The sequence below is a fragment of the Erinaceus europaeus genome, chromosome 13 (genome assembly GCF_950295315.1).
Source record: "Erinaceus europaeus chromosome 13, mEriEur2.1, whole genome shotgun sequence".
Classification (NCBI taxonomy): domain Eukaryota; kingdom Metazoa; phylum Chordata; class Mammalia; order Eulipotyphla; family Erinaceidae; genus Erinaceus; species Erinaceus europaeus.
This window is the reverse complement of record NC_080174.1, coordinates 39320504-39347573: the sequence shown is the minus strand read 5'-3', so window position 1 is coordinate 39347573 and position 27070 is coordinate 39320504. Positions and strand designations below refer to the sequence as shown.

General features: G+C 40.1%; 1 protein-coding gene across 9 annotated transcripts in view; it reads right to left on the bottom strand.

Moving 5' to 3' along the window:
- Positions 1–800: 800 nt before the first annotated feature.
- Positions 801–27070, bottom strand: part of SRRM1 (serine and arginine repetitive matrix 1) — a 34382-nt gene continuing 8112 nt past the window's right edge. For 2 of the 9 annotated variants that reach the window (XM_016187930.2, XM_060205559.1), the window contains 13 exons: positions 22680–22883; positions 21641–21835; positions 20988–21107; positions 18550–18824; positions 17328–17408; positions 15932–16018; positions 14123–14267; positions 13345–13386; positions 7630–7743; positions 5138–5605; positions 4257–4452; positions 2214–2423; positions 801–1839 (listed from right to left, as the gene is read on the bottom strand). In XM_016187930.2, coding sequence (XP_016043416.1) covers positions 1735–1839; positions 2214–2423; positions 4257–4452; positions 5138–5605; positions 7630–7743; positions 13345–13386; positions 14123–14267; positions 15932–16018; positions 17328–17408; positions 18550–18824; positions 20988–21107; positions 21641–21835; positions 22680–22883 — 2242 coding nt within the window. In that variant the 3' untranslated portion in view covers positions 801–1734. The remainder of the gene's footprint in view (positions 1840–2213; positions 2424–4256; positions 4453–5137; positions 5606–7629; positions 7744–13344; positions 13387–14122; positions 14268–15931; positions 16019–17327; positions 17409–18549; positions 18825–20987; positions 21108–21640; positions 21836–22679; positions 22884–27070) is intronic. The other 7 variants (XM_060205554.1, XM_007522576.3, XM_060205555.1 and 4 more) reach the window with 7 other exon arrangements.

Here is a 27070-nt window from a genome sequence, read left to right as displayed (position 1 = left end):
ATACACCACCACCATATGCAGCTCTACTTTTTTTGCTTCAATTGCCAGAAATTACCATCTACCTAACTGTCCATGTGTTGTTTAACCTGCTCAGCTTAGAGTCATAGTATCAAATGTTCCTTTTACTTCTTTCACATGAGCTGTTTTTCCCCTAGACATTCTTATCAAGTTCAAGTTTCCAATTATTTTGCTTTGATGAATCTTACATGCAGAAATAATTTGTAGATAGCCTGACATTAAACATATACCCTCATGGAGTTTGCATTAACATTCCTTAGCTTTTCGTTTACATCTTAAGAGTGTGTCAAGTTCCTTCGGCCTCAAGGAAACACAGGTTAAGAGCTGCTATACTTTTCACCAGTCTAGCTGATCTTATTCTTTTTATAGTATTTGTTAGTTAATTATAATGAAAATGGTCATTTCACCACCTTTTAATTTTCCCCTTTGAACCTTGTTTCCACCAAAGGTGCCAGGATGGTAAAACTGTTGTAAGATTTTTTCTTTTCTTTCTTTCTTTATTTAACTGCTCAGCTCGGGCTTATGGTGGTGCAGGGGACTGAACCTGGGACTTTGGAGACTCAGGCATGAGACTCTCTTTGTATAACCATTATGGTATCTACCCCTGCCTTCTTTTATTTTTTAATAGATGGGGAGAGAAAGATAGTCACTTGCAGACCTGCTTCACCGCCAGGGGTTCGAACTGGGATCCTTATGTTGGTCCTTGTGCTTGAATTTCAAGATTTTTAAGGAAGGGAAGTTTTTTGCAGCAATGAATGAAGAGAAAGAAATGAGCAACCAAGATTTTTAAATTTAGAAATTTATTCTGTTTAATCCACAGCTTTATATAGCTTTAGTTTAAAAAACAAAAACAAAAAAGAAAAAGAAAAAACAACTGGAAACAGTGAAAACAAGGTACACTATTTCAAAGTCTGGGCCCTTTCCAGCTTTCCAAATACAAGAGCTCTGAAAAGATGTATATACCAATTGGAAGAACAAGACAGAAAGTATGAATGGAGCCATGAAATTTCATAAAACAAAAATTTGTATCAGCGAAGGATCCTTCCTGTGACTGGTTAATTGCCTTAAAAAAAAAAAAAAAAATTCCAGTGTTCCAAATCAACATGTAACACATCAATATAACCCTGTGGTGTCCTGACAAACAACACGCTTTCATTTTTTTGTCTCATCCTAGAGTTTAAGTCCTGAATCATTTCAGCAGACTCCACAGGCCAATAGGAAAGATTGTGGCATTAAAATATTCATTTATACTTTTGTGGTACTTCAACAGTGGTCTTACTTCTGGGCAAGCCTGCAAACCATACGAGGTTGGAAGCATTATAACTTAATTGGGTACTAAGACTCAACAAGTAAGTTAAAAAAAAAAAAAAGGAAGAAAAATGAAACACAACCTCTGGGACTAGCCAGGGGCATTTATAGGAACCAGAAAGAATGCCAACAATGTTTAAACCCCTTTTTTAAAAAAAGGAATTTTTTTTTTTTTGGCTTAAGATACGTCATTTTAAATGAATTTGTCAGTTGTCAATGAAAGAATGTTACTAATACACTGTGGACACTTTTGCAATGTAAATCCATGCCCCCTTTTTTTACACGGTGAATTTCAACCTAGCAATTATTACAACAAATGTTATAGTCTAAAGCTCAAACACATTTTAGCAATTTTGAAATTGAATTGCATACAAACCAAATAAAAATTTACATAACAAATATTTCCACCTAAGACTGTGGGGACACTTGAGCCTTCCGCATTGATCTCAGGGCCTTTTCACGCAGGTGCTTTTCTAAGTCATCAAGGTTATCTTCAGCTTCACTCTCAGTCTCCTTAAAAAAAAAAAAATTATATCACTTATCCTTAAGACAGTGGTAGAAGACGTTAATTACAGAACAGAATCAGACTGTCATGGCAACAACAAAACTTTGACTAAATCAAAAGTTATTACATTGTTTATGTATTCATTTATTTTGACCAAAGCAGCACTCAGCTCTAGCTACTGCCTGATGCTGGGAACTGAGGCTAGGCCCTCTTGCACAAAAGTCCTGGGCTACTACTGCTGCTCTCTCCCCAATCCTCTATCACGTATTCTGGTGCCAAGTTTAATCCCTGGCATCACAAGTGCCAGAGTGATGCTCTGGCTCTCTTTCTCATAAATAAACTCTAAAGTTTGTGTAAGTTATAAGTGACTGTCCACAAATACCTTCTTAGGCTCTGGCTCTGGCTCAGGTTCTTCCTGTGCTGTTGTGGTAGTGGTAGCAGCAATGGCTGCAGGGGCTACTGTAACTGCAACAGCAGCTGCCTCGGCTTTTTCCTTCTTGTGTTTTTTGTGCTTCTTGTGCTTCTTATCCTTCTTATGCTTTTTGTCTTTCTTTTTCTTCTTTTTCTTCCCACCTCCTTCTTGGTCTGAATTCTATAAATTGAAACAGCAATAAAGGCGTCATTTGATAAAAAAATTCTGCCTGGTAAAACATGTTCCTAAAGGAAACAACAAAATAGACACACCAGCAGTTTCCTAAGACTCTATGTTTAAAAAAAAAAAAATGCCCAGAGGTGGTAACCAAAATTAGGCAAAGATATGTATGTGTGTGTGTGTGTACACACACACACACACACACACACACACACACACACACACACACACTTTTTTTTTTTTACTTACAGATTTTAAGTTTTTGGGGATTGAGTGGTGGCACACTCAGTTAAGCACACATAAACAAGCACAAGGACCCAGGTTCAAGCCCCTGCTCCCCACCTGCAGGGAGGACACTCGACAAATTGTGAAGTAGGTCTGCAGGTCTTTCTCTCCCTCTCTCAACCTCCCCCTCCCCTCTCATTTTCTTGCTGTTTGTTCTTTGGAGAGACACACACACCATGGAAAATTAAAAAGGCTGATAGTGCAGACATAAAGGGAATGGGCACTGTTCAAAAAAGAATGTCTCACAAATGTTACCCTGACAAAACTAGAACAGACTACCATGTTACTCAGCAGGCTATTGCACTGTTGTAAACAAGAGGTAATATTCTTTCCAAGCACCCTAACACCAGAAAGGCAAAGAAAGGCTGCAGATGCTTCTTATCTGTGTAATTTTACTACTTCCAGCTGACTTAGAGACAAGAGAAAGTATAGTTATCGCTGGGCTCAGTTCTCCCATGTGGTATGCTGGGGCTCAAACCTGGGTTGCGTATGAAAAGGCGCCTTCCCAGAGTGTCCTATCACTCTCAACCCCTCCTCCTCCCACCCCATTCTAGAATCATGTTTTTAAAAGTTTTTGTTGGGAGTCAGGCAGTAGCGCAGCGGGTTAAGGGCATGTGGTGCAAAGCATAAGGACCGGCATAAGAATCCCAGTTCAAGCCCCTGCCTCCCCACCTGCAGGGGAGTCGTTTCACAGGCGGTGAAGCAAGTCTGCAGTTATCTTTCTCTCCCCATCCGTCTTACTCTCCTCTCTCCATTTCTCTCTGTCCTATCCAACAATGATGACATCAATAACAACAATAATACAACAAGGGCAACATAAGGGAAAGTAAATAATTATTTTTTAAAAAAAGGTTTTTGTTGTTGTTGGTTTGTTTTATTTTATGTTGTTGTTTGTTTACCAGAGCACTGCTCAGCTCTGGCTTATGATGGTGCAGGGGATTGAACCTGGTACCTTAAGAGTCTCAGGCAGGAGAGATTTTGTTTGCATAAGCAGTATGCTATCTCCCCCAACCTATCTAGAATTGTTTTTAAAGAATTCATTAATTAACACGAAAGAGGAGAGAACCAGAGCAGCACTCTGGCATGTGTGATGTGCCACTTCCCAGGTCACGGGTACTAGAATATTAACAGTTCAGACACAGCCTAGATTAGAGGATGGTTAAGAGTATTATGATGCACTGCTGTGGAGCCAGGTGGTGGTACATCTGGTTCAAAGAACAAGTCACCGTGCACAAGGACCCAGGTTCACGTCCTTAGCCCCCCCACATGGTGCTTCATGAGTGGTGAAGCAATGTTGCAGGTGTCTGTCTTTTTCTAGCTCTCTACTTCCTGCTCCTTTCTCAATTTCTCTGTCCTGTCAAATAAAAGGAAAAAAACAGAAACAAAACAAAATAGCAAGAATGAATTGCTGATATGACTACTACTTAACCTGTGCCTCCTTGAAGCCCATTTGAACCATAGAAAATGATCTGAGCCACAGATTATTTTCCCTGCTTCTAAATGATCACATACAATTATTAATATGTTCAAAGCACTGTAGACACACACCCTTGTTGGTGATAGGCTTGGTGTTGGGCTTTTAGTCTTCTTGACTGGTACCGCTGGTGACCAGTTAGTAGTGGGGGACTGAGGCTGGACAGGTGATGGAGGTGCTGGGGGTTTTTTAGCTGCTGGTTCAGGAGATCCTGAGACTGATCTGGAGGATGAGACTCTTCTGACAGACTGAGGACTTGGTGAGGCAGCCCTAGAAATAGAAAAAACAAAACATTTAGTATCTAAGAATGGAGATCTTTTCTAAGAGAAAATAACTACCCACTATTGATAGTCAGGTCAACAATTCTAATATTAAATTTGCTTTAGAACCTACTAAAACACCAAATTTGTATTATCTAAATCTCCTGAGAATAATCCAAGCTCCACAATGCTCCATCAGTCCGTAATTCTTCCTCCATGAAATTAGTAATAGGAATTCCTTATCAGCTATGCATGACTGAAGAGTTCAGCTTTGGAAGTACACTTCTCAATAAACTTGCTACTCCTAGGAGCTAGCTAAAACTTTATGGCATTTATATCATAAAGAACCATTCTTGGAGCTGGGCAGCGGCACACTTAGCTGAATGCACACTACCATGAGCAAGGATCCAGGTTCAAGTTCCCCGCTTCCCATCTGCAGGGGGGAACCCTCATGAACAGTGAAGCAAGTACTGCAGGTATCTGTCTATCCTTCCCCCTTAATTTCTCTCTGTCCTGTCAAAGAGAGAGAGAGAGAAAGGGACCATTATGAAAGTATCTGTAAGTAGTATCTAGAATCTGCCTTAAAAGTGCACTAACACAGCTTGTTTTCTGTAATTTCTCAGTAAAGAAAAAGGTTTTAAACAAAGAACTAAGTAAGTTAGTGCTCCTGACCAAAAGACATAAAATATTTTTACTTTTTTGTCTTTTTAGGTTCCGGAGTCCTGGAGACTCTCCGAATGGGTCTAGTACTTGGAGATGGGGACTGTCTTCTTTGGGGTGATGATGATGCTCCTCTTCGGACAGGTGGAGGACTTGAGGTGGTCTGAGGAGCTCGAGGCCGTGGTGAGGGCGAATGCCGTTTGTTTGGTTGTGGTGAACGAATCTCGCGAGTCTCGCGGGTAGATCGGCTTGGAGAAGACCCTTTCCTATGCTTTGATGATAACGAGGGGGAACGTCTCTTAGTGACTGGGGAGCTTCTTTGTTTGGAAGGTGGAGAATGAGAGACCCGACGCTTTGGTGGTGAAGATGGTGATGCCCTTCGTTTAGGAGGGGGAGAAGCTGTTCTTCTCTTTGGAGGTGGAGAAGGAGAGTATCTCCTCTGTATTGGAGGAGAGTATCTTCTTGGGGAAGGAGAGCGCCGACGTGGAGGAGGAGAAGGAGTCCTAGGAAAAATATATCATTGAGTTGAAAGGAAGAAGGAAATGGAAGGCAAAAAACACTAGTTATGGTTATATAGGAAAATAAAATATATTCTAAAATGAAAATGGCATACCTTATTTCTCATTTAAAATAAGCAAGGGTTAAAAATAAATAAGGGGGGGTGGGGAAGTAGTACAGTGGGTTAAGCGCACGTGGTGCAAAAAGCACAAGGACCAGCTTAAGGATGCCAGTTCGAACCCCCGGCTCCCTACCTACAGGGGAGTCACTTCATAGGCGGTGAAGCAGGTCTGCAGGTGTCTATCTTTCTTTCCCCCTCTCTCCATTTCTCTCTGTCCTATCCAACAACGACATCAATAACAACAATGATAATAAGCACAACAATGGTAAAACCAGGGTAACAAAAGGGAAAAAATGGCCTCCAGGAGCAGTGGATTTATGGTGCAGGCACCAAATCCCCAGCAATAACCCTGGAGGCAAATAAATAAATAAACAAGGGCAACAAAAGGGAAAAAAATAGACTCCAGGAGAAGTGAATTTATAGTGCAGGCACCTGAGCCTCTGTGATAACCCTGGAGGCACACACACAAGGTTCACACAAGGTTCAACGTTATTACCTAATTGTCCAGATATCCTACATGGCTGTAAAGTAGGACATTCTGATTAATGGAGAAACATGTAAATTCCAGAAGAAGGAATTCAAATTTGCCAAAAGTTAACGGTCAACATGGAGTCAAATGAAGGCTTGAGTAGAGAATTTTGCATTGCTTTGAAGAAACTGTGAGCCTCCATTATTATATAACTAGGCAAAACCAAATTGGTTGACTGTGGTCAGTTCAGGTCCTGTGCTTTCAAGAGCTCTCCTGGGACTGGGGTAGTGTACCTTGGCAGTGTTCAGGTTCCTGATCCCCAGCTTCACAAGCAGTGAAACAGTGCTGTGGGTATCTGTCTCTATCCCCCTTCCCTCTCACTCACTCACTCTTTCTCTCTCTCTCTCTCTCTCTTTTGCCTCCAGGGTTATTGCTAGGACTCGGTGACAGCACTATGAATCCACTGCTCCTGGAGGCTATTTCCCCCCCATTTTTGTTGACCTTGTTATTACATTGTCACTGTTGTTATTAATGTCGTCGTTGTTGGATAGGACAGAGAGAAATGGAGAGAGGGAGGAAAGACAGAGAGGGGGAGAGAAAGATAAGACACCTGCAGACCTGCTTCACCGCCCATGAAGCGACTCCCCTGCAGGTGGGGAGTCAAGGGCTTGAACCAGGATCCTTACACCAGTCCTTGTGTTCCCTCTTATTTTCTTCCCATTGTTATCCAAAATAAACAAGTAGGAGAAGGTGCACTCCCTGTAGAGAACATGTTATGCATCCAGGTTTAAGCCCTGCTCCCCATGTAGAAGGTAAAGTCCATGGGCAGTGGAACACTGCTGTAGATGTCTCTCCTACTGTCTCCTACTGTCAGTTTATCTGTTTAAGAAGCTACTAGGAACAGTAGACACCAGGGAGGCTCCTGAGCCCTAGTTATAACCCTGGGAGTGGGGGTGGAGGGAGAGGAAGGACAGAAATGAGAATTAAAAAAAAAAGGAGTGGGAATGGAACAGCACAGCTGTTCACACAGCAATTTTTCCTGCCTGAAGTACAAGAGGTCCCAAGTTAAATCCCCGGCACCAAACTGCTAACTTAATCTTTTTTTTTTTGTCTCCAGGATTACTCAAGCATGAGGTCCAGAGTTCAATCCCCAGCAGTACCATGTACCAGAGTGATGTCTGGCTCTTTCTCTCCTCCTATCTTTCTCATTGTTAAATAAAATCTTTAAAAAAAAAAAAAAAAAAGACTGACTTCATAAACTCTCCACTATATAAAGTAGTTAATATTAAATACTTCTCCCCCAACAATCATCAAAGAGGTTGACTTTTAATCAGTTTCACTTATGAATGGCTGAGCAATGCTACTCTTAGGAGATTATTTCTATCATAAAGATTCAAAGTTACTTCCACTAGGTCAAACTAGCACATCTGATGAAGTACCTTCGTCTTGGTGGTGGTGTGGGAGATCTGCGGCGTCGAGGGGGAGGAGCAGGAGAAGGAGATCGTCGTCTTCTGGTAGGGGGTGGGGAAAGACTTCTCCTTCGTCTACTACCACTAAACAAAGAAGAATTATAATTGGTTCTGAGTCAATACTCTAGGTAATCTAGAAGATAAAGTTTCCATCATCAAGCCAAAGTGTAGTAACTACAACTAATTCTCAATGCAGTTTTTTAAAAAAGAGATGTTTGATTTAAAGCCAGGAAAACCATTGTTCTCATTTAGAATGTTCAAATCAAGTTACCAAAGACTTAACATTCAAAATCTATGTCTAAATGTTCCAAATTCTTGTCTTGGGGATATACTTCTACTATTCAAAATATGCCTACTACTCAACTAAAATTTCTATTCCAAAGACAGAGCATCTAAGTTGTCAGAGCACTAATACTATGAGAGAGAGTAATATGGCTAAAATACAGATAAGAACCTGGCCCGAGAGGTGGCACAATGGTAGAAGCCTGGACTTGCAAGTCCCAAGTTTGATACCTGGCATTACATACACTAGAGTACTTCTCTGGTTTTTCTCAAGACATGAATAAATCAAATCAATGTTTAAAATACATATTGAACCATGGGAAATAGCACAGCAGTTTAAGCAATTCTCTCATGCCCAAGACAGTAGAGGTCTCAGGTTCATTCCCCAGTACCATTATAACCCAGAGCTAATCAATAATCTGGAAATGGAATAAAAAAATAAAAGCATACAAACCTTAATTCTCTACTGAGATGTACCAATACTTAAAACACACACACACACACACACACACACACACACACACCTGAAAATGAACTCAGTGGTCTCCCAAAATATTACAATACACATCAAATCAGTATGTGTGATCTTAGGTTCACTCACATAATTTATATTCAAAGCTATCAAGTATTTTAATTCATAATGTAATTCCTTGTCCAACACAGACTTGATGTTTCCTATGAATCTAGAAACATTCTCTAGTCTTATCAATTTTCAATTCCCTTTTAAAACTAACACAGGCCCAGAGGGGAAGACAGCTTAATGGTTATGCAAAAACTTTGATGCTTGAGGCTCCAAAGTCCCAGATTTGAACCATCAGGATTGATTAAATAAATAAACAAACAAACAAATCCAACTAAGGCTAAAATAGCTCACTTGGCTAGGTGCTGCTCTGCCACATGCACTGGTTTAAGTTTTGGTGCGGTGGTCTCTCAGCGAGGTCCCAGTAATGACAAAATAAGTAAAACTAAGAACTCTATTTGAACAAAGATCCTGAAATTCATATATTTAATTTTCAACTTAGAAAGAGTTGGAGATAAAATTCAAGGTTCCCATGAGGTGCTTTACCGCTGAACTTCCAGCCATGGCTAATTTACTATCATTTAAAGATTTATTTATCAATGACAAAGGAGGGGTGGGGAGTTAGCACAGTGGTTCTTTCTACAAGTCTATCATGCCTGAGGCTCCAGAGATCCTAGGTTCAATCTCTAGCACCAGCCAGAACTGAGCAGTTCTCTAGGGAGAAAGGAGGGAGTGAGGGAAGCAATGATGCTCTACCTTCCATGAAACTCTCATTCATTTTTGTTTGCCTTCCTCTCTCACATAGTGTTGGGGATTGAACCAAGGGCTTCACACATGCACGACAGGTGTTCTCCCACTGAGCCACTCTTACAGTTAATTTTCTGATTATGTTGGACCAGAGAGAAAACTCTGGTGAATAAAATGTCAGCCAGGATGAATGATATACATCCATAAAGTTTCAGAGACAGATACACAAAATTTCCTTATGCCTTATAAGAATGAAATATCACTTTCAACATTTAAAGTATAACCAAGAGGCAACTACATCAAGACAAAAGACAGTTGAAGGAAAAGGCATTTCATCAGCAGGGACAATCTGAGAATTATGAGAACCAATAGGATGACTAACTACAGCACTGCTTCAATAGGTAATATTTCAAATAGAAAAAGATGCCTGACTTTTTGATTTCAATAAAACCAGAACTGAACTGGCCTAACTTAAAGATCTGTCCAGAAACTTTCTAACATTTATACCTGGAGGTTTGACACCACATGACAGTCCTTTGTCCTCAAAGGCAAAGTTTCTTGCCTGACCTAATAGGACACACACATATTTTTAAACTTTTTTAAAAAAAAATTTATTTCCTTTTTGTTGTTCTTGTTGCTTTTATTGTTGTAGTAGTTATTATTGTTGATGTCATTGTTGGATAGGACAGAGAAACGGAGAGAGATGGGGAAGACAGAGAGGGGGAGAGAAAGATAGAGACCTTAAGACCTGCTTCACCGTCTGTGAAGTGACTCCCCTGCAGGTGGGGAGCGGGGGCTCAAACCGGGATCCCTATGCCAGTCTTTGTGCTTTGCGCTATGTGTGCTTAACCTGCTGTGCTACTGCCCGATTCCCCTTGTAATTTTACTTTTTTTTTTGCCTCCAGGGTTATTGCTGGGGCTCAGTGCCTGCACCATGAATCCACTGCTCCTGGAGGCCATTTTTTTCCCCTTTTGTTGCCCTTGTTGTAGCCTTGTTGTGGCTATTATTGTTGATGATGTCATTCGTTGTTGGATAGGACAGAGAGAAATGGAGAGAGGAGGGGAAGACAGAGAAGGGGAGAGAAATATAGACACCTGCAGACCTGCTTCACCGCCTGTGAAGCGACTCTTCTGCAGGTGGGGAGCCAGGTCCTCGAACCCGGATCCTTAAGCCAGGCCTTGCACTTTGTGCCATGGACGCTTAACCAGCTGCGCTACTGCCCGACCCCCTTTTCAACTTTTTAATTATTGTTTATTTTCCCTTTTGTTTTTAATTTTTGTTGTAGTTGATGTTGTCGTTGTATAGGACAGAGAGAAATGGAGACAGGTGGGGAAGAAAGAGGGAAGAGAGACACCTGCAGACCTGCTTCACCGAAGCCTGTGAAGTGACCCCCACCTCCAGGTGGGGAGCCAGGGATCGAACCAAGATCTTTCCTCAGGTCCTTGTGTTTTGTGCCATGTGCGCTTAACCTGCTGTGCTACCGCCCGACCCACTGGACATGTATTTTACAGGCCAAAACAAAGGACAGAGGAAACAGCACAATGGTTATACAAAAAGACTCTCATGGCTTCAACGTCCCAGTTTCAGTTCCCTCTACCACTATACGCCAGAATTAAGTAGTATTCTGGCAAAATAAATAAATAAAAACAAATATAAAAGCCAAATCCTAAACATTTCCTAATTACTCTGAATATTATTGCCAAGCCAAGCTTTCAGTCATAGTGAAAATCTCCCCCCACTTAGAGCCACAGTATCAATAAGCCTCAGTAGATGAGGTAGCCCTCAAGTCTTATCAGGAGACAGATTGCTATCATAACTACCTCTTCAGAAGTTCAACTCACTTGTTATGTTATTAATAAAAATGAACTATAAAGGAGGAAAGGTATCTTTTTACACTAAGTATGATCAACATACCTCAGAACATTTATGTAAGAAGTGTTTACTATGCAAAGCCAAATGTTTAAGAGCAAACTGTCATTTTTTTTCAATGTTTAAACCTCACACATAAAATATCCAAAATCAGGGTGTGCTTTCCCTCTTACAGTAAGTACTGAATCATGGTTCTAAGTAATTCTTTCTCCATCTTTAATTCCTAGAAATCCGATAAAATTTTCTATCATTTAAACTTGAATAGGAGAGAAAAAACATTTTGGAGCATGATAATAAACATCAGAGTTGTTATGACCATTGAGATGGGGAAAAAAAAAAAACCAAACTTTTCCAATAAAGTAGAGTTTCATTATAGCATAGAGAGAGAAAAAATCTTATCACTAACTTAGTTTCATGAAGGCACATTTTTGTGCTATTGTACTATAGAAAAAACTGAGGTGGGGCTGGGGAGGGGAGCATCCACTAATCAGTGCTGTAGGTTACCCACCCCATAAAAGGGGAGGTGGGCGTGGCTGCCAGGAGCAGTGGATTTATTATGCAAGCACTGAATCCCAATGAAACTATGGTGAAAAAAATAATAATTGTATCAGGGAACAGAAAACTAAAGTTTCCCTTTTTAAAAGACTTATTTTTGGGGGTGGAGAGGTCATTACACTCAAGTAGTTTAGAAATATGCACCACATTTGGACAGAGGCCACCTTCCTAGTATCTACATTTATCTTTTAAGTTTAAATATAAACATCACAGAATCTTTCCAAGAAATGACTACTGAAACTACCTAAAACACACCTTCAACTGGACTATATTCAAGAGAATATTGATAACTTAGAAATCGAGCTGAAGGGGACCAAGTGGCAGCACAGCAGAAAAGATAAAAAGTTCTCCTTCTGTTCCCTTGCGGGGGGAAGCTTCAGGAGCTGTGAAACAGTGCTGTAGTTGTCTGTCTTTCCCTCTATCTCTGCCTCCTCTTTCAAGTTCTTTTATCAAACAAAAATCTAGCGACATGCAACTAAGAGCCCCCCACAAGCAAAGACTAAACGACATAGATAATATGGTATATATTAACGAACACATCTAAAATTTAGCTCAGTCACGGTCACCCCACCCCTTCCTTTAATAGAGTACTGATCTAAGGTGTGTGTGTGTGTGTGTGTGTGTGTACACAACTGAACCTGGGACCTCAGAACATCAGGAATGAGTCTCTTTGCATAACTATTGTGCTATCGACCCCCCTAGTCACTTTGTAGTGCTAAAAAGCTCACTTTACTCATTTCTAGTCATGCTATTAAGATAGGCCTGAATTTTAAATATCCAAATACAATGATCCAAAAAGGCTCCATAAATATATGCACCCTACCTGTAGCATAGGTAAACTAAACAGGGTCAAGGAATTACATTTATTAAAAAAAAAAAAAAAGTTACTTGAGCAGACGACCCCACCAATGTGTCCTGGAGCCCTGCCCCACTAGGGAAAGAGACAGGCTAGGAGTATAGATTGACCTGCCAATGCTCATGTTCAGGGGGGAAGCAATTACAGAAGCCAGAATTTCCACCTTCTGCATGCCATAATGATCCTGGCTCAAAGAATAGGAGGAGATGGGATACGGAGTTCTGGTGGTGGGAACTATGTAGAATTATACCCCTCAACCTATGGTCTTGTAATTATTTCCATTTTATAAGTAAAAAAAAAATTTAAGTTACTTTATTATGTATGGGGGCACATAATTAATAAATTACTCTGGTCCTTGTGGTGCTAGGAATCAAACTGGAAATCTCAGGCATTCAAGTCCAGTGTTCTACCAGTTGAGCCACCTCTCCAACTGCTACATTCATTTTTAATCTTTTTAGAATTTCTTTCATAGTTTTTCCTTGCTTTCCCTGAAGTCACCATAAAGTTCCTCCCCCTCTAAAAATAAGAAGGTATTTGTATCCTATATTTATTAGAAAATATCTAGTTATTGGGTCAAGGAAAATATCACTACAGTTTACACAACAGTATTTATGCCTGCGGCTCAGAAGTCCCTCAATCAATTTCAGGTACTAACATGAGCTAGTTATTGTGCACACAAATCTAAGATCATATGATGTTCTAAAATGAACACCGTGTATAATATTATCACTAATTTAATGTGTAAAGAAACTTAAACAAAAACTCTTAGCAACTCCTAACTTCTTACCTAAATAGCAAAATGAGTCACCCCAACTTTGACATGTAACCCTAATTACAAAGTAGCATCTAACCAACCTTTTAGTCACTGGCGATTGCCATCGCTTTCCCATTTGCATCCTGAGAGCGGTGGAGAAAAAAAAAGTGTCAAGAATTCCATTTACCATATTATTTAATGGAGTCAGGTTATCACCAGTGGCGATAGATCTTATTTTAATGATCAAGAGATAATGTTATAGTTTATAACTGGTCTAGTCTAGCCAGGCACACACCAGGTGAAAATTAATTAGCCTCTCATTAAATAGTAGTAACTACCAAAGCAAAACAAAACAAATTAAAAACCGTCCCAAGAAAATCTTAACATCTCCTTCTAAGACTTTAAAATGAAGGAGCTGTGGTCTGGCAGGTGACCCAGTGGATAAAGTACTAGAGTCTCAAGCATGAGGTCCAGAGTTTAATCTCTGCTAACACATGTGCCAGTGATGTTCTGGTTCTCTTTCTCTCCTTATCTCTTTCATTAATAAATAAAATCTTTAGTCCATCCCTTAAGTGACAGTGTAATTACAAATATAAATGACTTTAAAAAAAATGATGTGGGAGTCGGGCGGTGGTGCAGTGGGTTAAGTGCACGTGGTGAAAATGACAAGGATCCACGTAAGGATCCCGGTTCGAGTCCCCGGCTCCCCACCTGCAAGGGAGTCGCTTCACAAGTGGTGAAGCAGGTCTGCAGGTCTCTGTCTTCCCCTCCTCTCTCCATTTCTCTCTGTCCTACCCAACACCACCACCACCAATAACCACAACAATGTTAAACAAGGACAACAAAAGGGAAAATAAATAAATAAATAAAAGACGTTACCGAGGAGAAGTCTCTTTCTGGCGCTTTCTTGGTGATGGAGAGGCACTCCGGGACGGGGAATGTCTCCGCCGCCTGCCTACCTCACCATTCTTCACATGGGACCTCTTAGGTCGTTCATCTTCCGAGGAGGAGGAAGAGCCAGAATCTGTAATTGTTAGTTTATTATCAAATTTGCAGAGTAGCACCAGTCCACTTAAACGTAAGCCATCATGTATACAGGTTATCAATTCTGAACACATCATTAATATATGGTCAAATAACTTGAAACCCACAGAAGTACACAGTTATAAAAACCATTGCACAATCCAAAGACAAGTGATACTTAAAATCTACTGGGGTGGGGGGAAGCAACATGCCAACAAAATAGCTTACTTGGGTTAGTGTGCTGCTTTGCCATATATGTGACTCAGGCTTGAGTCAGGTTCCCACCACACTGGAAGCTCCCAGTGCTGTGGTTTCAATTGAACCCCTTCCCCAACCTGTTCCCCAGCTCTGTTCTGAAAAAGCGAGTCTAGAGCAGTGAAGCCTTGGAGACAGCCCTCACCCCATATAAAACAATTACTTGATTCTTGGTACTCTTTTAAGGTTACTGAGCAGAGACTCTCATGCCTGAGGCTCCAAAGTCCCAGGTTTAATCCCCCACACCACCACAGAACTATACAGTGCTTTGATAAAAATAAAAATAATAATAAAAAAAAAAGATTGTGACTTGAGAGGTGGTGCTCAAGAATGAGGTCTTGAATTTGATTGAGTAGTGTATGTGCGAGATGCTACTATGGTGGCAAATGTCTATGACTTCAAAGAGAATAATGCCTAGGACTTCAAATAGAATAATTTCCAGTTTGTACATTTCTCATAACTTAAAATAGGCCTTAAAATTAAAACCTCAGTCGGATGGTAGCACAGTGGGTTAAGCCACGTGGCGCAAAGCGGAAGAACCAGCGTGAGGATCCCAGTTCAAGCCCCCGGATGCCCACCTGCAAGGGAGTCACTTCACAGGTGGTGAAGCAGGTGTCTATCTTTCTCTCCCTCTGTCTTCCCCTACTCTCTCCATTTCTCTCTGTCCTATCCAACAATGATGACATCAATAACAATAATAACTACAACAACAATGAAAAACAAGGGCAACAAAAGGGAAAATAAATTTAAAAAAAAAATTTTTTTAAGTAACTTAAAAAAAAGTCTTTTTTAAAAAAAAAATTAAAAACTCCTAACTCTCAGGCCGAAGTTGAAAAACAAGATTAGAAAAGAAAACACAAGTCGAACCTGAAATGGAATTGGAGTATTACACCAAAGTAAAAGACTCTGGGGTGGGTGGGGAGAATACAGGTCCATGAAAGATGATGAATGACATAGTGGGGGTTGTATTGTTAAATGGGAATCTGGGGAATGTTATGCATGTACAAACTATTGTATTTACTGTTGAATGTAAAGCATTAATTCCCCAATAAAGAAATAAATTATTAAAAAAAAAAAAACTCCAAAAGTAGTATTTCCTCCCCTTCAACTGATTTTTATATAGGCACAAACATTTCCTGTGCTTGGACTTTAATATACTCACTGATGGTTATTTAATATCTCAAGTACAGGGATGGGGAGACAACATAATGGTTATGTGAAAAAATATTTTCATAAAGTATTTTTCAAAAAATATTTTCAAAGCTCCATAGTCTCAGATTCAATTCTCTACACCAATGTTAAGCCAGAGCTGAGCAACCCTTCTATTAAAATAAATAAATAAATAAATTTTTAAACCTCAAGTGCATTTTATTAGGGAATACAAATAAATATTTAATCAAATAGCCATACCAGATGAAGACTGCTGGTTCTGTCGCCTGTATTGGCGTCTCTGCTGTACAGAGTCTGCTGCAGCCATTTTGCTACCTTTATCTTCTTCTGAAAGATGGATATAATTAGAAAATTTTCCTTTAGTTATACATATAGAAAATGTAACGGGGCTGGGCAGTGGCACATTCAGTTAAGCACACATAGTACTATGTGCAAAGATCCACACAAGGACCTGGGTTCAAGCCTCTACTCCCCACCGATGCTTCAGAAGTGGTGAAGCAGGTCTGCATGTGTCTTTCTCCCTATCAATTCCCACCCCCACCCCAATTTCTCTCTGTCCTACCGAAAGGATGGGAGGAGGGGGAAAAAAAGTCACCAGAAGTGGTGGATTCATAGTGTTTGCACCGAGCCCCAGCAATAACCCTGGAGGCCAAACAGAAAATCAGTTTCAAACTTTTATCTGGGTAATCCAGGCAATGTAACTAGTATACACATATTATGCAAAGGAGTTAAAAGTGTCAATTTAGACATTTTCCATAACAGTAAATCATCTACGGTTCATGTTGGGTGCCATATACTGTAGAAACATAATTCAATTATTTACAACATTATAAAGGATGGCGCTGCTACTTCACATATCAAAGATGAAGAAATAAACCATGCAATTAAAATGAAAAGTAGTCCCACTTCCCACCTGCAGGGGAAAAGCTTCATGAACAGTGAAGTATTCCCCCCTTCCACTTTCTCAATTCCCGTCTAATCAAATATAGGGGGGAAGAGGGAGGGGGAGTAAAGGGGGGCCCCCAAGTGATGGCTTCATCCTGCATGCTTGAGTCCCAACGATAACCCTGGTAGCAATAAAACAAATGAACAAACTAACAGTTAAGTAGTAAAGCCCTTTTTTTGCAGGGCAGGGCCTTTCTTATTTATGTACAATTACACTGCTCCTAGGTGAACTTTTTTTTTTTTTAAACTTCAGAGAGAGGCAAAGAATTACAGAAAGAGGGGCTATGTGGTGGTGCACCTGCTACAATGTGCAAGGACTCAGGTTTGAGCCCCGCCCCTGTTCCCACCTGCAGGGGGAAAAGCTTTCCAAGTGACGAGGCATTGTTGTAGATGTCTGTCTCTCTTTTTATCACCCCCTTCCCTCTCAAATTCTGTCTCTATCTAATAAATAAATAAAAGATTAAAAAAATCACAGAGAGGTTCCTTTCTCTACTGCCTCCATAGTGTTCCCATTTGATACTGGGGATAGAACCCAGGTCCTCAAGCATGGCAGAGAGTATACTCTATAGGGTAAGGTATCTCTGGATCCCTTTAAGCCATGTCCTATAATCAATCATTAGCCAGATGGAAATTACAAAATATGCAACAAATCTAATTTGACTTTAAGACAACACCCCCATCAACAAATTACCTGATTCAGATAATTCTACTTTCCTAGGCTTCGGTGCTGGTGAAGGAGACTCCCTTTTCTCAGTACCTTTATGTTTTGTCACTAAAAGAGGATATGGAAAAAACACATATCATATCAGAATAACATAGTTATGTTTCACTGAAGTTTCTGTCTAGATGAGATTTTAGCTTTGTTATGTCAACGGTGTTTTATTTTTAGTAGTCAACAGGTAGAATCTCTCTCACTTTTTTTTAACCAGAGTATCAGCTCTGGCTTATGGTGGTGCAGGGGATTTGGAATCTCAGGCTTGAGAGTCTCTTTATATAACCATTATGCTATCTACACCCACCCAACAGGAAAAAACATTCTAGCATGTACTTAGAAATCTTCCAAAGTCAACTGAATACCTGAAATCATTCTTACTTTCATAGTCCTATTAATTATTAATTTCCCAGACTTACCAAAAAGGATGACCTGTAAAGATAAGCCATCCTGTAACCCTAATAAAACCATTGTCTAAAGTGCAATTTAACAGGCTGGACAGTAGCACATCCAGTAGAGGACATATTACACCATAAAGGACTCAGGTTCATGGCCCTAGTCCATAACTGCATGAGCATGTTTCTCCTTTCTCCATCAAAAAATAGATTATCAGCCTATAGCTGATAATCTATTTTTCTACCTGCTTAAAGGCAAGGGGAGAGGGGGCAAAACTAAAAGCACTTTTACAAGTGAACTATTTCAACAAACTCCAAGAACTTAAAGGAAGTAAGAAAAAGTCTCTGGAATGGGAAGTGGTGCACTCAGTTGAGTACACACATTTATCATATGTAATAATGACTCAGGTTTGAGCCCCTACTCCCCACTTGTAGGGGGACACTTCATGAGTAGTGAAGTTGGTCTGCAGGTCTCTTTCCCTCTCTTGCCCATGCCTCTTAATTTTCCTCTGTGCTATCAATATATATTTTAAGCCAGAACACTGCTCAGCTCTGGTTTATGGTGGTGCAGGGACTGAAGATAAGGCTTTGGAGCCTCAGGTATGAGAGCTCTTTGCATAACCATTATGCTATCTACCCCCACCCTAGAAAAAAAAGAAAGAAAAAGGCAAATCTTTAAGCAAACAAGACAAAGAGCAGCATATACAAACATTACCTGATTATGTCATACTCTGAATGGGTCATGGTTGGCAACTACCTGGAACATTATATTCAAATAGAAAAGGTATTCTTTTTCTGTTTTTTACCTTTACCTGAAGTTCTTCCTGGAGAAACAGAAACACGACTTTTTCTGGTACGATTTGACTGCTGGGGTGTTGGGGAATGACGAGTTTTTGGCGGTGGAGTTGCTGGAGGTGATGGCCTATGCCTTCGTCTAGGAGGACTTGCTGAAGGAGACAATCTACGACTTTTTCGAGGTGGGCTAGATGTTCTCTTAGGAGGTTTCTTTGGTGGTGACCGGGAACGAGATGAAGAAGATGATGAGCTACTCCCAGATAAGGATGCTGATGAACGCCTTCTCCTGTGAAATGAAAGTTTTTTTTTCATTATGTACTTACGTCTCTAAAAAAAAAAATCATGTAAATATACTTATAAATACAACATTTATCCAATTTTTGAGTTTATGTAGCTAAGTATGTAAATAAAAAAAGGAACCAAAACCATCATCTAGGACATAGCTAGTTCTGAACTAAATATAAATTAACTTCCACACAAATGCTTGCTTGAGTTTTCTATTCAGTTACAAAACCTGTCTAGTACTATAACTAACCAGTCTCTTTTCTTTGGAATGCTTACAGGTGTTTTGGAGTTTGCATGTAAAATTTGGGTGGCAAAATATTTTCCATTTAACACAATGTGAAGTAACCATTTAGATTACCATAAAAAATAAAAAAGTGCGTAAACTTAGGAATTCATTTAGCTGCATAAACTTAGAAGCAGGGGCCTCTTGAATTCTGCCGCAAAAACTGTGTTTCTATTGCGATGTACCTGCAGAATTCACCTTTGGCGGAAGAATTCCCGAGAACCTGAAAAAAAGAAACCCTACCTTAAGTGTGAGATTTAAAACTGGCTGAAAGGGAATCTTAAACAATCTGCAAACATTCTGATGGTTTAGAAAGCACAATTAAAAACACGCTGTTTGCAAAACTCCAATGTAAAAAAATAGCTGTTTCCACTAATCCACTGTTTCCACTAGAAAGAACCAGTATTACTTTCCTAAAAAGGTACAATCAATTTTCAGAAGTATTGACTGACTTATCATTTGTGTCAGTAGTCCCACTGATCAACTGTAATAATCGTTTCAGTAGTTATAAAAAACAATTCAATATAGCCTGAATCACAAATTTTCAAAAATAAGTAAAAACACACTCTCTCAATAAGGCACAAAATTACCACTGGGGTTCTACATGGGCTGATGTAGTAACCATTTTTGTTATGTGACAAATGTAAACATTCTGCCTTATTCTAAATTGAATTTTTTTTTAAACAAAAAGACTCTTCTATGCCTGTCTCTTAAAAAGACAAATAAATAGCTCAAGGATCCCAGTTCAAGCCCTCAGCTCCCCACCTGCAGGGGAGTCGCTTCACAGGTGGTGAAGGAGGTCTGCAGGTGTCTATCTTTCTCTCCCTCTCTCCATTTCTCTCTGTCCTACCCAACAACTACAATAATAAAACAAGGGCAACAAAAGGGAATAAATATTTTTTTATAAAAAGACAAATAAATAATGGTTATGTCTATAAAATGTTAATAGGTAATTTTCACTTTTAACTTCAATTACTAACAATAAGCACTTGTTACTTTTGTAATGAGAAAACCATTTTTAAAAATGGTATAGCTGCCCAGCAGATAACATAGCAGATGAAGCATTGGACTTGCATGTATGAGGCTGAGTTCAACCTTCCCCACAAATAAATGAATTACTTTTTATTTATTTTTAATATTTCTTTATTTTTCCCTTTTGTTGTCCTTGTTACTGTTGTAGTTATTGTTGTTGTTGTTAGGACAAAAAGAAATGGAGAGAGGAGGGGAAGACAGGGAGGGAGAGAGAAAAGAAAGAGACCTGCAGACCTGCTTCACCGCCTGTGAAGTGACTCCCTTGCAGGTGGGGAGCCGGAGGCTTGAACCAGAATCCTTATGCCGGCCCTTGCGCTTTGCGCCACGTGGGCTTAACCCACTGCGCTACTGCCTGATTCCCAAATTTCTTGTTTTTATCTTCTAACACTGGACTAGCATTTTTCACTGCACGCACACGCACTAACACAAAGGAGGGGGGGGTACACCTCAAGCGAAAGAGGTTCTATTATCATCCATCGACTCTGAGTTCTTCCAGGAAAATACTAATTTAAAGATTAGTACTGGGAGTCGGGCGGTAGCACCATGGGTTAAGCACAGGTGGCACAAAGCGCAAGAATCCTGGTTCGAGCCCCTGGCTCCCCACCTGCAGGAGAATTGCTTCACAGGCGGTAAAGCAGGTCTGCAGATGTCTATCTTCCCCTCATCTCTCCTCTTTCTCTCTGTCCTATGCAACAACAATGGCATCAATAACAACTACAACAATAAGACAAGGGCAACAAAAGTGAATGAATAATAAATATTAAAAAATATTTTAAAGATTAATATTAAATAAACATGGTGTCCTTTCATGTAACACAGACTTCCAAATTAGAAACAAAAAATTGTCACCGTCTCACTGGTGACCTGCTCCTTCTATGCCTTGGTGGAGGAGGCATTCGTCTTGGTGGAGATCTTCTTCGAGGAGAAGGTCGCCTCCGTGGACTTGGCCTTCTTCTAGGTGAGTATGATCTGCCACAACAAACAAAATTAACACCTGAATAAACCAGAAGCAAGGAATGAATTCCTTGATAGTTTCTCAACAGGTACATTTAAAAACAGAGTTCAAGGGATAAGTTTTTCTTTCTCTCAATGGGGATCAAATTGAAAGTCTCATACATGCAAAGCAGCTACACCCCTGGCCTATGCAGATATTTAATGGTATACAAGCACGTTCTCACATCTTGTAAACCCAAAGAGTTACACTTAGTTACACCTACTGCTCTGAAATTTCCTACCCAATTCTACATGAAGAGCCCCCCCCCACACACACACACACACACACACGGAGGGAGAGATAGAGAACATTTCCATCCTTTTAATTTTTGAGAGATTATCAATAGACCACTGCACCATTCACCATCTGTGGAGCTCTACTGGTATTTGCTATTCATGGTGTTCTCATGTGCTACCAGAAGGTGCTTAGGAGCTTACATACAGCAAGGCACACACACACTAATGAATAAAGGAGCTCTCCAAACACTGATCTTAAAACCACAACTCACCTTGATCGGGATCTGTGGCGCCGTCTGGGTCGAGTGTGAGAAGGAGACCGAGACCGTGTTCGGGATCTTGATTTAGAACGTGACCGTGATCTTGGTCGGGTCTTCTCCTTTTCCTTTTCTTTTTTGGAATTTTTCTCTGGAGAAGGTTCTTTAGGCTCTGGTACAGGTTCAGGCTTGGGAACTTTCAGGATGTCACTATACAGAAAAACAAAAAGCTTATTATTTCCCTTCTTCAACTCAGACTCAAGTTGTATGCAATATAATGATGCAGCTCCAAAATATATTTATCAGAGAAATCAAGCAAGTAAGTTATAATTCTTTTTTTAAATATTTATTTATTCCCTTTTGTTGTCTTTGTTGTTTTTAATTATTGTAGTTATTATTGTTACTGACATCGTCATTGGATAGGACAAAGAGAAATGAAGAGAGGAGGGGAAGACACAGAGGGGGAGAGAAAGACAGACACCTGCAGACCTGCTTCACAGCTTGTGAAGCGACTCCCCTGCAGGTGGGGAGCTGGGGACTTGAAGCAGGATCCTTAAGCTTTGCGCCACCTGCGCTTAACCCGCCTCACTACCGCCCAACCTCCGGCAACTTCTAACCACACACTTTTTCTGACCTGTCATAACTGGGCCTTCATCATTTGGGGTTAACTTTTTGGATACTACAGCAATGAAACTTTCCTGAGTGCTGTGGAAGATAAGGGCTAAACACGGGTTGCATCCATATCAAAGCAGGTGCCTTCCTAGGTATGCTATCTCAGTGGTCCCCATCTACTTTTCCTAAAATAAAATTAGCCACAATACTGGGAAAAATATGTCACGTATTTGAAATATCTAAAATAGTACAACCAACACACTTTTAGGTACTACTAACACTGTATTTATATTCTTTCTATATAACTGGGATACTTCAATATGTTTTATAACTAAAAAACCTTAAACAAAAACAAAAAATGAGGGGCGGGCGGGGGCAGGAACTAAACAACAGTCCCAAATTCAAGACACATATACATATAAATGAATGTTTATGTACTTACCTAGTAGAAGTGGCCTCTTGTACTGAAGGTTCCTTTATTTTCACTGATGGTTCTGGGAGCTCTGGAGTTTTCTCCTTCTTTTCTGGAGCAGGAGAAGGACTCCGGCTCTTCGTTCTGTGACGGGGAGACCGAGAATGACTGCGCTTTCTCTCTCTCCTGACAGGGGAAGATCGTCTTCTAGGAGAAGGGGATCTGGATTTGCGTCTAGGATAAAAGCAATTTTTTCCATGTTTTTGAATAATGCAGACTGAGGGACAAAGCCAAAGTAGTGAGGGTCAATCTTTTTATCACAGCATTGTAGTTTGTATTGAACTTAATTCCCCTATGGAAATAAGACATCCTTTTACATTCACTTGATAAGATCAAGAGAAAATTGGAGAGGCACTGGAAGGTTAACATTCTACAGTATACAGGTTATAAGGAGAAAAGCATCGACCAGGGAGGGGACTCCAGGATTTAGACTCTTACTCATTCCCAGAGATGAGGAAACTAACTTTTCAGAAGAGCTAGACATTAAAATGTGATGTTCCCTAAAAATAAAGCCAACAAAATAGGATACAGACAGATCCCACTGGAGTTCACCAGGTATAATTCAGGTATTAAAGAAAAATAATTGGAACAAGTAAAGCAATTTGCTCTTTAAAGAAGGAATATATAAATCATGACCCTTTCCCTTTCTTTTGCCTCCAAGTTTCTCAGAGGCTTTATCGATAACACTATGAGTCCACTGTTCCTGGTGGCCTTTTTTCATTTTTATTGGCTAGGACAGAGAGAAATGGAGAGGGGAGAAGATAGAGAGGAAGAGTAACAGAGACACCTGCAGACCTGCTCCTGAGGCGACGCCCCTGTAGGTGAGGAGCCGTGGGACTAGAACCAGGATCCTTGCACTTCATACTATGTGCACTTAACACAGTGTGCCACTGCCCGGGCCCCCTTTTCTATTTATGGTTCTTTTTAAAAAAAATCTTTGTTTACTTATTGGATAGACAGCCGGTAATCGAGAGGGAAGGGGAGGATAGGCAGAAAGACAGAGACACCATCAGCACTGCTTCACCACTTGCAAAGTTTCCCCCCTGAAGGTGAAAACTAGGGGCTTGGACCTGGGTCCTTGCACATTGTTAACATGTGTGCACAACCAGGTACACCATCACCTACCCCCTCCCTTTTCCTTTGCAATAGTATTTTCCCCTAATATGAAGGAAAAAAAGTAGATCTGGTTCATAAGTAGTGAGTTACCACTATGATGATTTGTCTTAAGTCTAAAAAGTGTACTGTTCTCCCCACAGGGTAGGTTTAATATAAAATATGTAAATAAAAACAGGCAAAGAAATTATCTCCCCTCTTCAATTACTTCAGAAGGTTTATGAACTAGCAGAACCTGAATAATGAGAAGCCTAACAGAATTCTCACCTTTCACCAAGTATACAGCAGAAGCTGAGTCATGGATTAAAAATATGAATTTGCCACAGCTATAGACATCTAATCTTTGACAAAGGTGCTCAGACTATTAAATGAGGAAAAGAATCTCTTCAAAAATTGGGTTGAACCATGCAGAAGAATGAAACTGACCCACAGCATTTCACCAGACACAAAAATAAGTTCCAAAAGATCAGGGACTTGGATGTTAGACCAGAAACTACCAAATACTTAGAAGAAACTACTGGCAGCACCCTTTTCCATCTAAATTTTAAAAGCATCTTCAGTGATACAAATCCAGTTGCAAGGAAGACTAAAACAAAAGTAAACCAATGGGACTACATCAAATTGAAAAGCTTCTGAACAGCAAAAGAAACCACCACATAAGCAAAAAGACCCCTTACAGAATAGGAGATCTTTATATGCCATATATCAGATAAGAAGGTAATAACGGAAATATATAAAGAGCTCACCAAAACCAGCAGCAACAACAAAAAAAATGATGCCACTGGAAAATGGGGAGAAGATATAAACAGAATATTATCAAAGATATCCAGGATCTGTGTGCATAGTGGTTATGCAAACAGACTGTCATGCCTGAGACTCTAAAGTCCCAGGTTCAATTCCCCCACCACAGGCCAGAGCTGATCAGTGCTCTGGTTAAAAATAATAATAAAAAATTAAACATCCGGGGGTTGGGCAGTAGTGCAGCAGGTTAAGTGCACATGGTGCAAAGCACAAGGACCGGCGTAAGGATTCCGGTTCAAGTTCCAGCTCCCCACCTGCAGGGTGGTTGCTTCATGCGCAGTGAAGCAGGTCTGTAGGTGTTTCTTTCTCTCCCCATCTCCCCTCTTCTCTAGATTTCTCTCTGTCCTATCCAACAACGACAACAATAATAACAATAAGGGTTAACAACAAGGACATCAAAAAAGGGAAAAAAGGCCTCCACGAGCAATGGATTCGTAGTGTAGGCTCCTAGCCCCAGCAATAACACTGGAGGAAATAATAATAATAAAAAAATAAAAATGAAATTCAAGATTAAGGGAAGATGGCGGACTGAGAAGCTGCTAGCCGCTGAGTTCTGAACACATCTTCTGGAAACGGTTCCAGATGCCACCAGGATGCTGGCCAGGCTTCCCTGGATTGAAGACCCCACCAATGTGTCCTGGAGCTCAGCTTCCCCAGAGACACACCTTACTAGGGAAAGAGAGAGGCAGACTGGGAGTATGGACTGACCAGTCAACGCCCATGTTCAGCGGGGAAGCAATTACAGAAGCCAGACCTTCTACCTTCTGCAACCCTCAATGACCCTGGGTCCATGCTCCCAGAGGGCTAGAGAATGGGAAAGCTATCATGGGAGGGGGTGGGATATGGAGATTGGGTGGTGGGAATTGTGTGGAGTTGTACCCCTCCTACCTTAATCCTTTCTTAAATAAAAAATTAAAAAAAAAAAAAGAAATTCAAAAGGCCAACAACAAAAAAATGCTCCAAGTCATTGCTGGTCAGAGAAATGCAAATAAAGACGAGATACCACTTCACTCCTGTAAGAATGTCATACATCAGAACAGGTAGCAGCAGCAAATGCTACAGAAGTTGTGGGGTCAAAGGAACCCTCCTGCACTGCTGATGGGAATGTCAATTGGTTCAGCCCTCGTGGAGAGTAGTCTGGAGAACTCTCACAAGGCTAGAAGTGGACCTACCAAATGACCCTACAATTCCTCTCCTGGGGATATACCCTAAGGAAACAAACACAGCCATCCAAAAAAGATATGTGTATACCTATGTTCATAGCAGCACAGTTTATAATAGCCAAAACCTGGAAGTGACCCAGGTGTCCAACAACAGATGAGTTGGCTGAGTAAGCTGTGTATATATACACAATATAATACTACTGAGCTATTAAAAATGGTTAATTCACCTTCTTCATTTCATCTTGAATGGAGCTTGAGGGAATCATGCTACGTGAGATAAGCCAGAGAGAGGATGAATATGCGATGATCCCAATCATAGACACAAAATGAAAAATAAGGACAGAAGGGAAGACACAAAGCAGAACTTGTGTTCTTGGATTATAGCAAAGTAAAGGACTCTGGGGTGGGAGGGGGAGGGGAGTGTTCAGGTCCTGGAAGATGATGGTGGAGGAGGACTTATGTGGGGGATTAATGTTATGCAGAAAACTAAGAAATGTTACACATGTACCAACTACTGTATTTTACTGTCAACCATAAATCACTAATCCCTGCAACGGAGAACAAAAGAATAAGAAACATTAAATTATACTAGTCATGTGTAATATACAAAACAATGATTCTGCATATTCTGCGCCTATTAGCAAAAGTAGAAAATTATAAAATATTTGTCATGTGATCTGGGAGATGGTGCAGTGGATAAAGCATTAGACTCTCAAGCAGGAGGTCCCGAGTTTGATCCCCGGCAGCACATGTACCAGTGATGTATGGTTCTTTCTCACTCTATCTTTCTCATTAATAAATTAATGAAATCTAGAAAAGTAAATAATCATCATTAGAAATTTAAACTTTTTGAGAAATGACTAGTCAGTATTTTAAGTGGAAGTGTTACTAATTTCCTCAAAATAAATGAATAAATAAACAAATAATAAAGAACCCAACCATAGTGTCTTTGGGAGAAAGAAGAAAACAAGTATCTGTTTTGGGTTCAGTACAACCACCTAAGAAAAAGCAGAACAGGTAATTAGATAAGTATAATTATAAATGGTCTATGGGTACAGATTTTTAATATATAGGAAGCAGAAAAGGTACATGAAAAATAATTAAATGGTATACTGAAACACCATGAAACATATTTAAGATACCAATTTTAACTTGGGAATTAACTAATTCAATAACTCACCAAGGTTTTAGAGTCTATTTGGTAACTGGTATTTCAAACAAGATTATTTTATCTGAACTAAGCCAAAGCACATCATGAAAAGTATATGATACAGTCATGAAGGT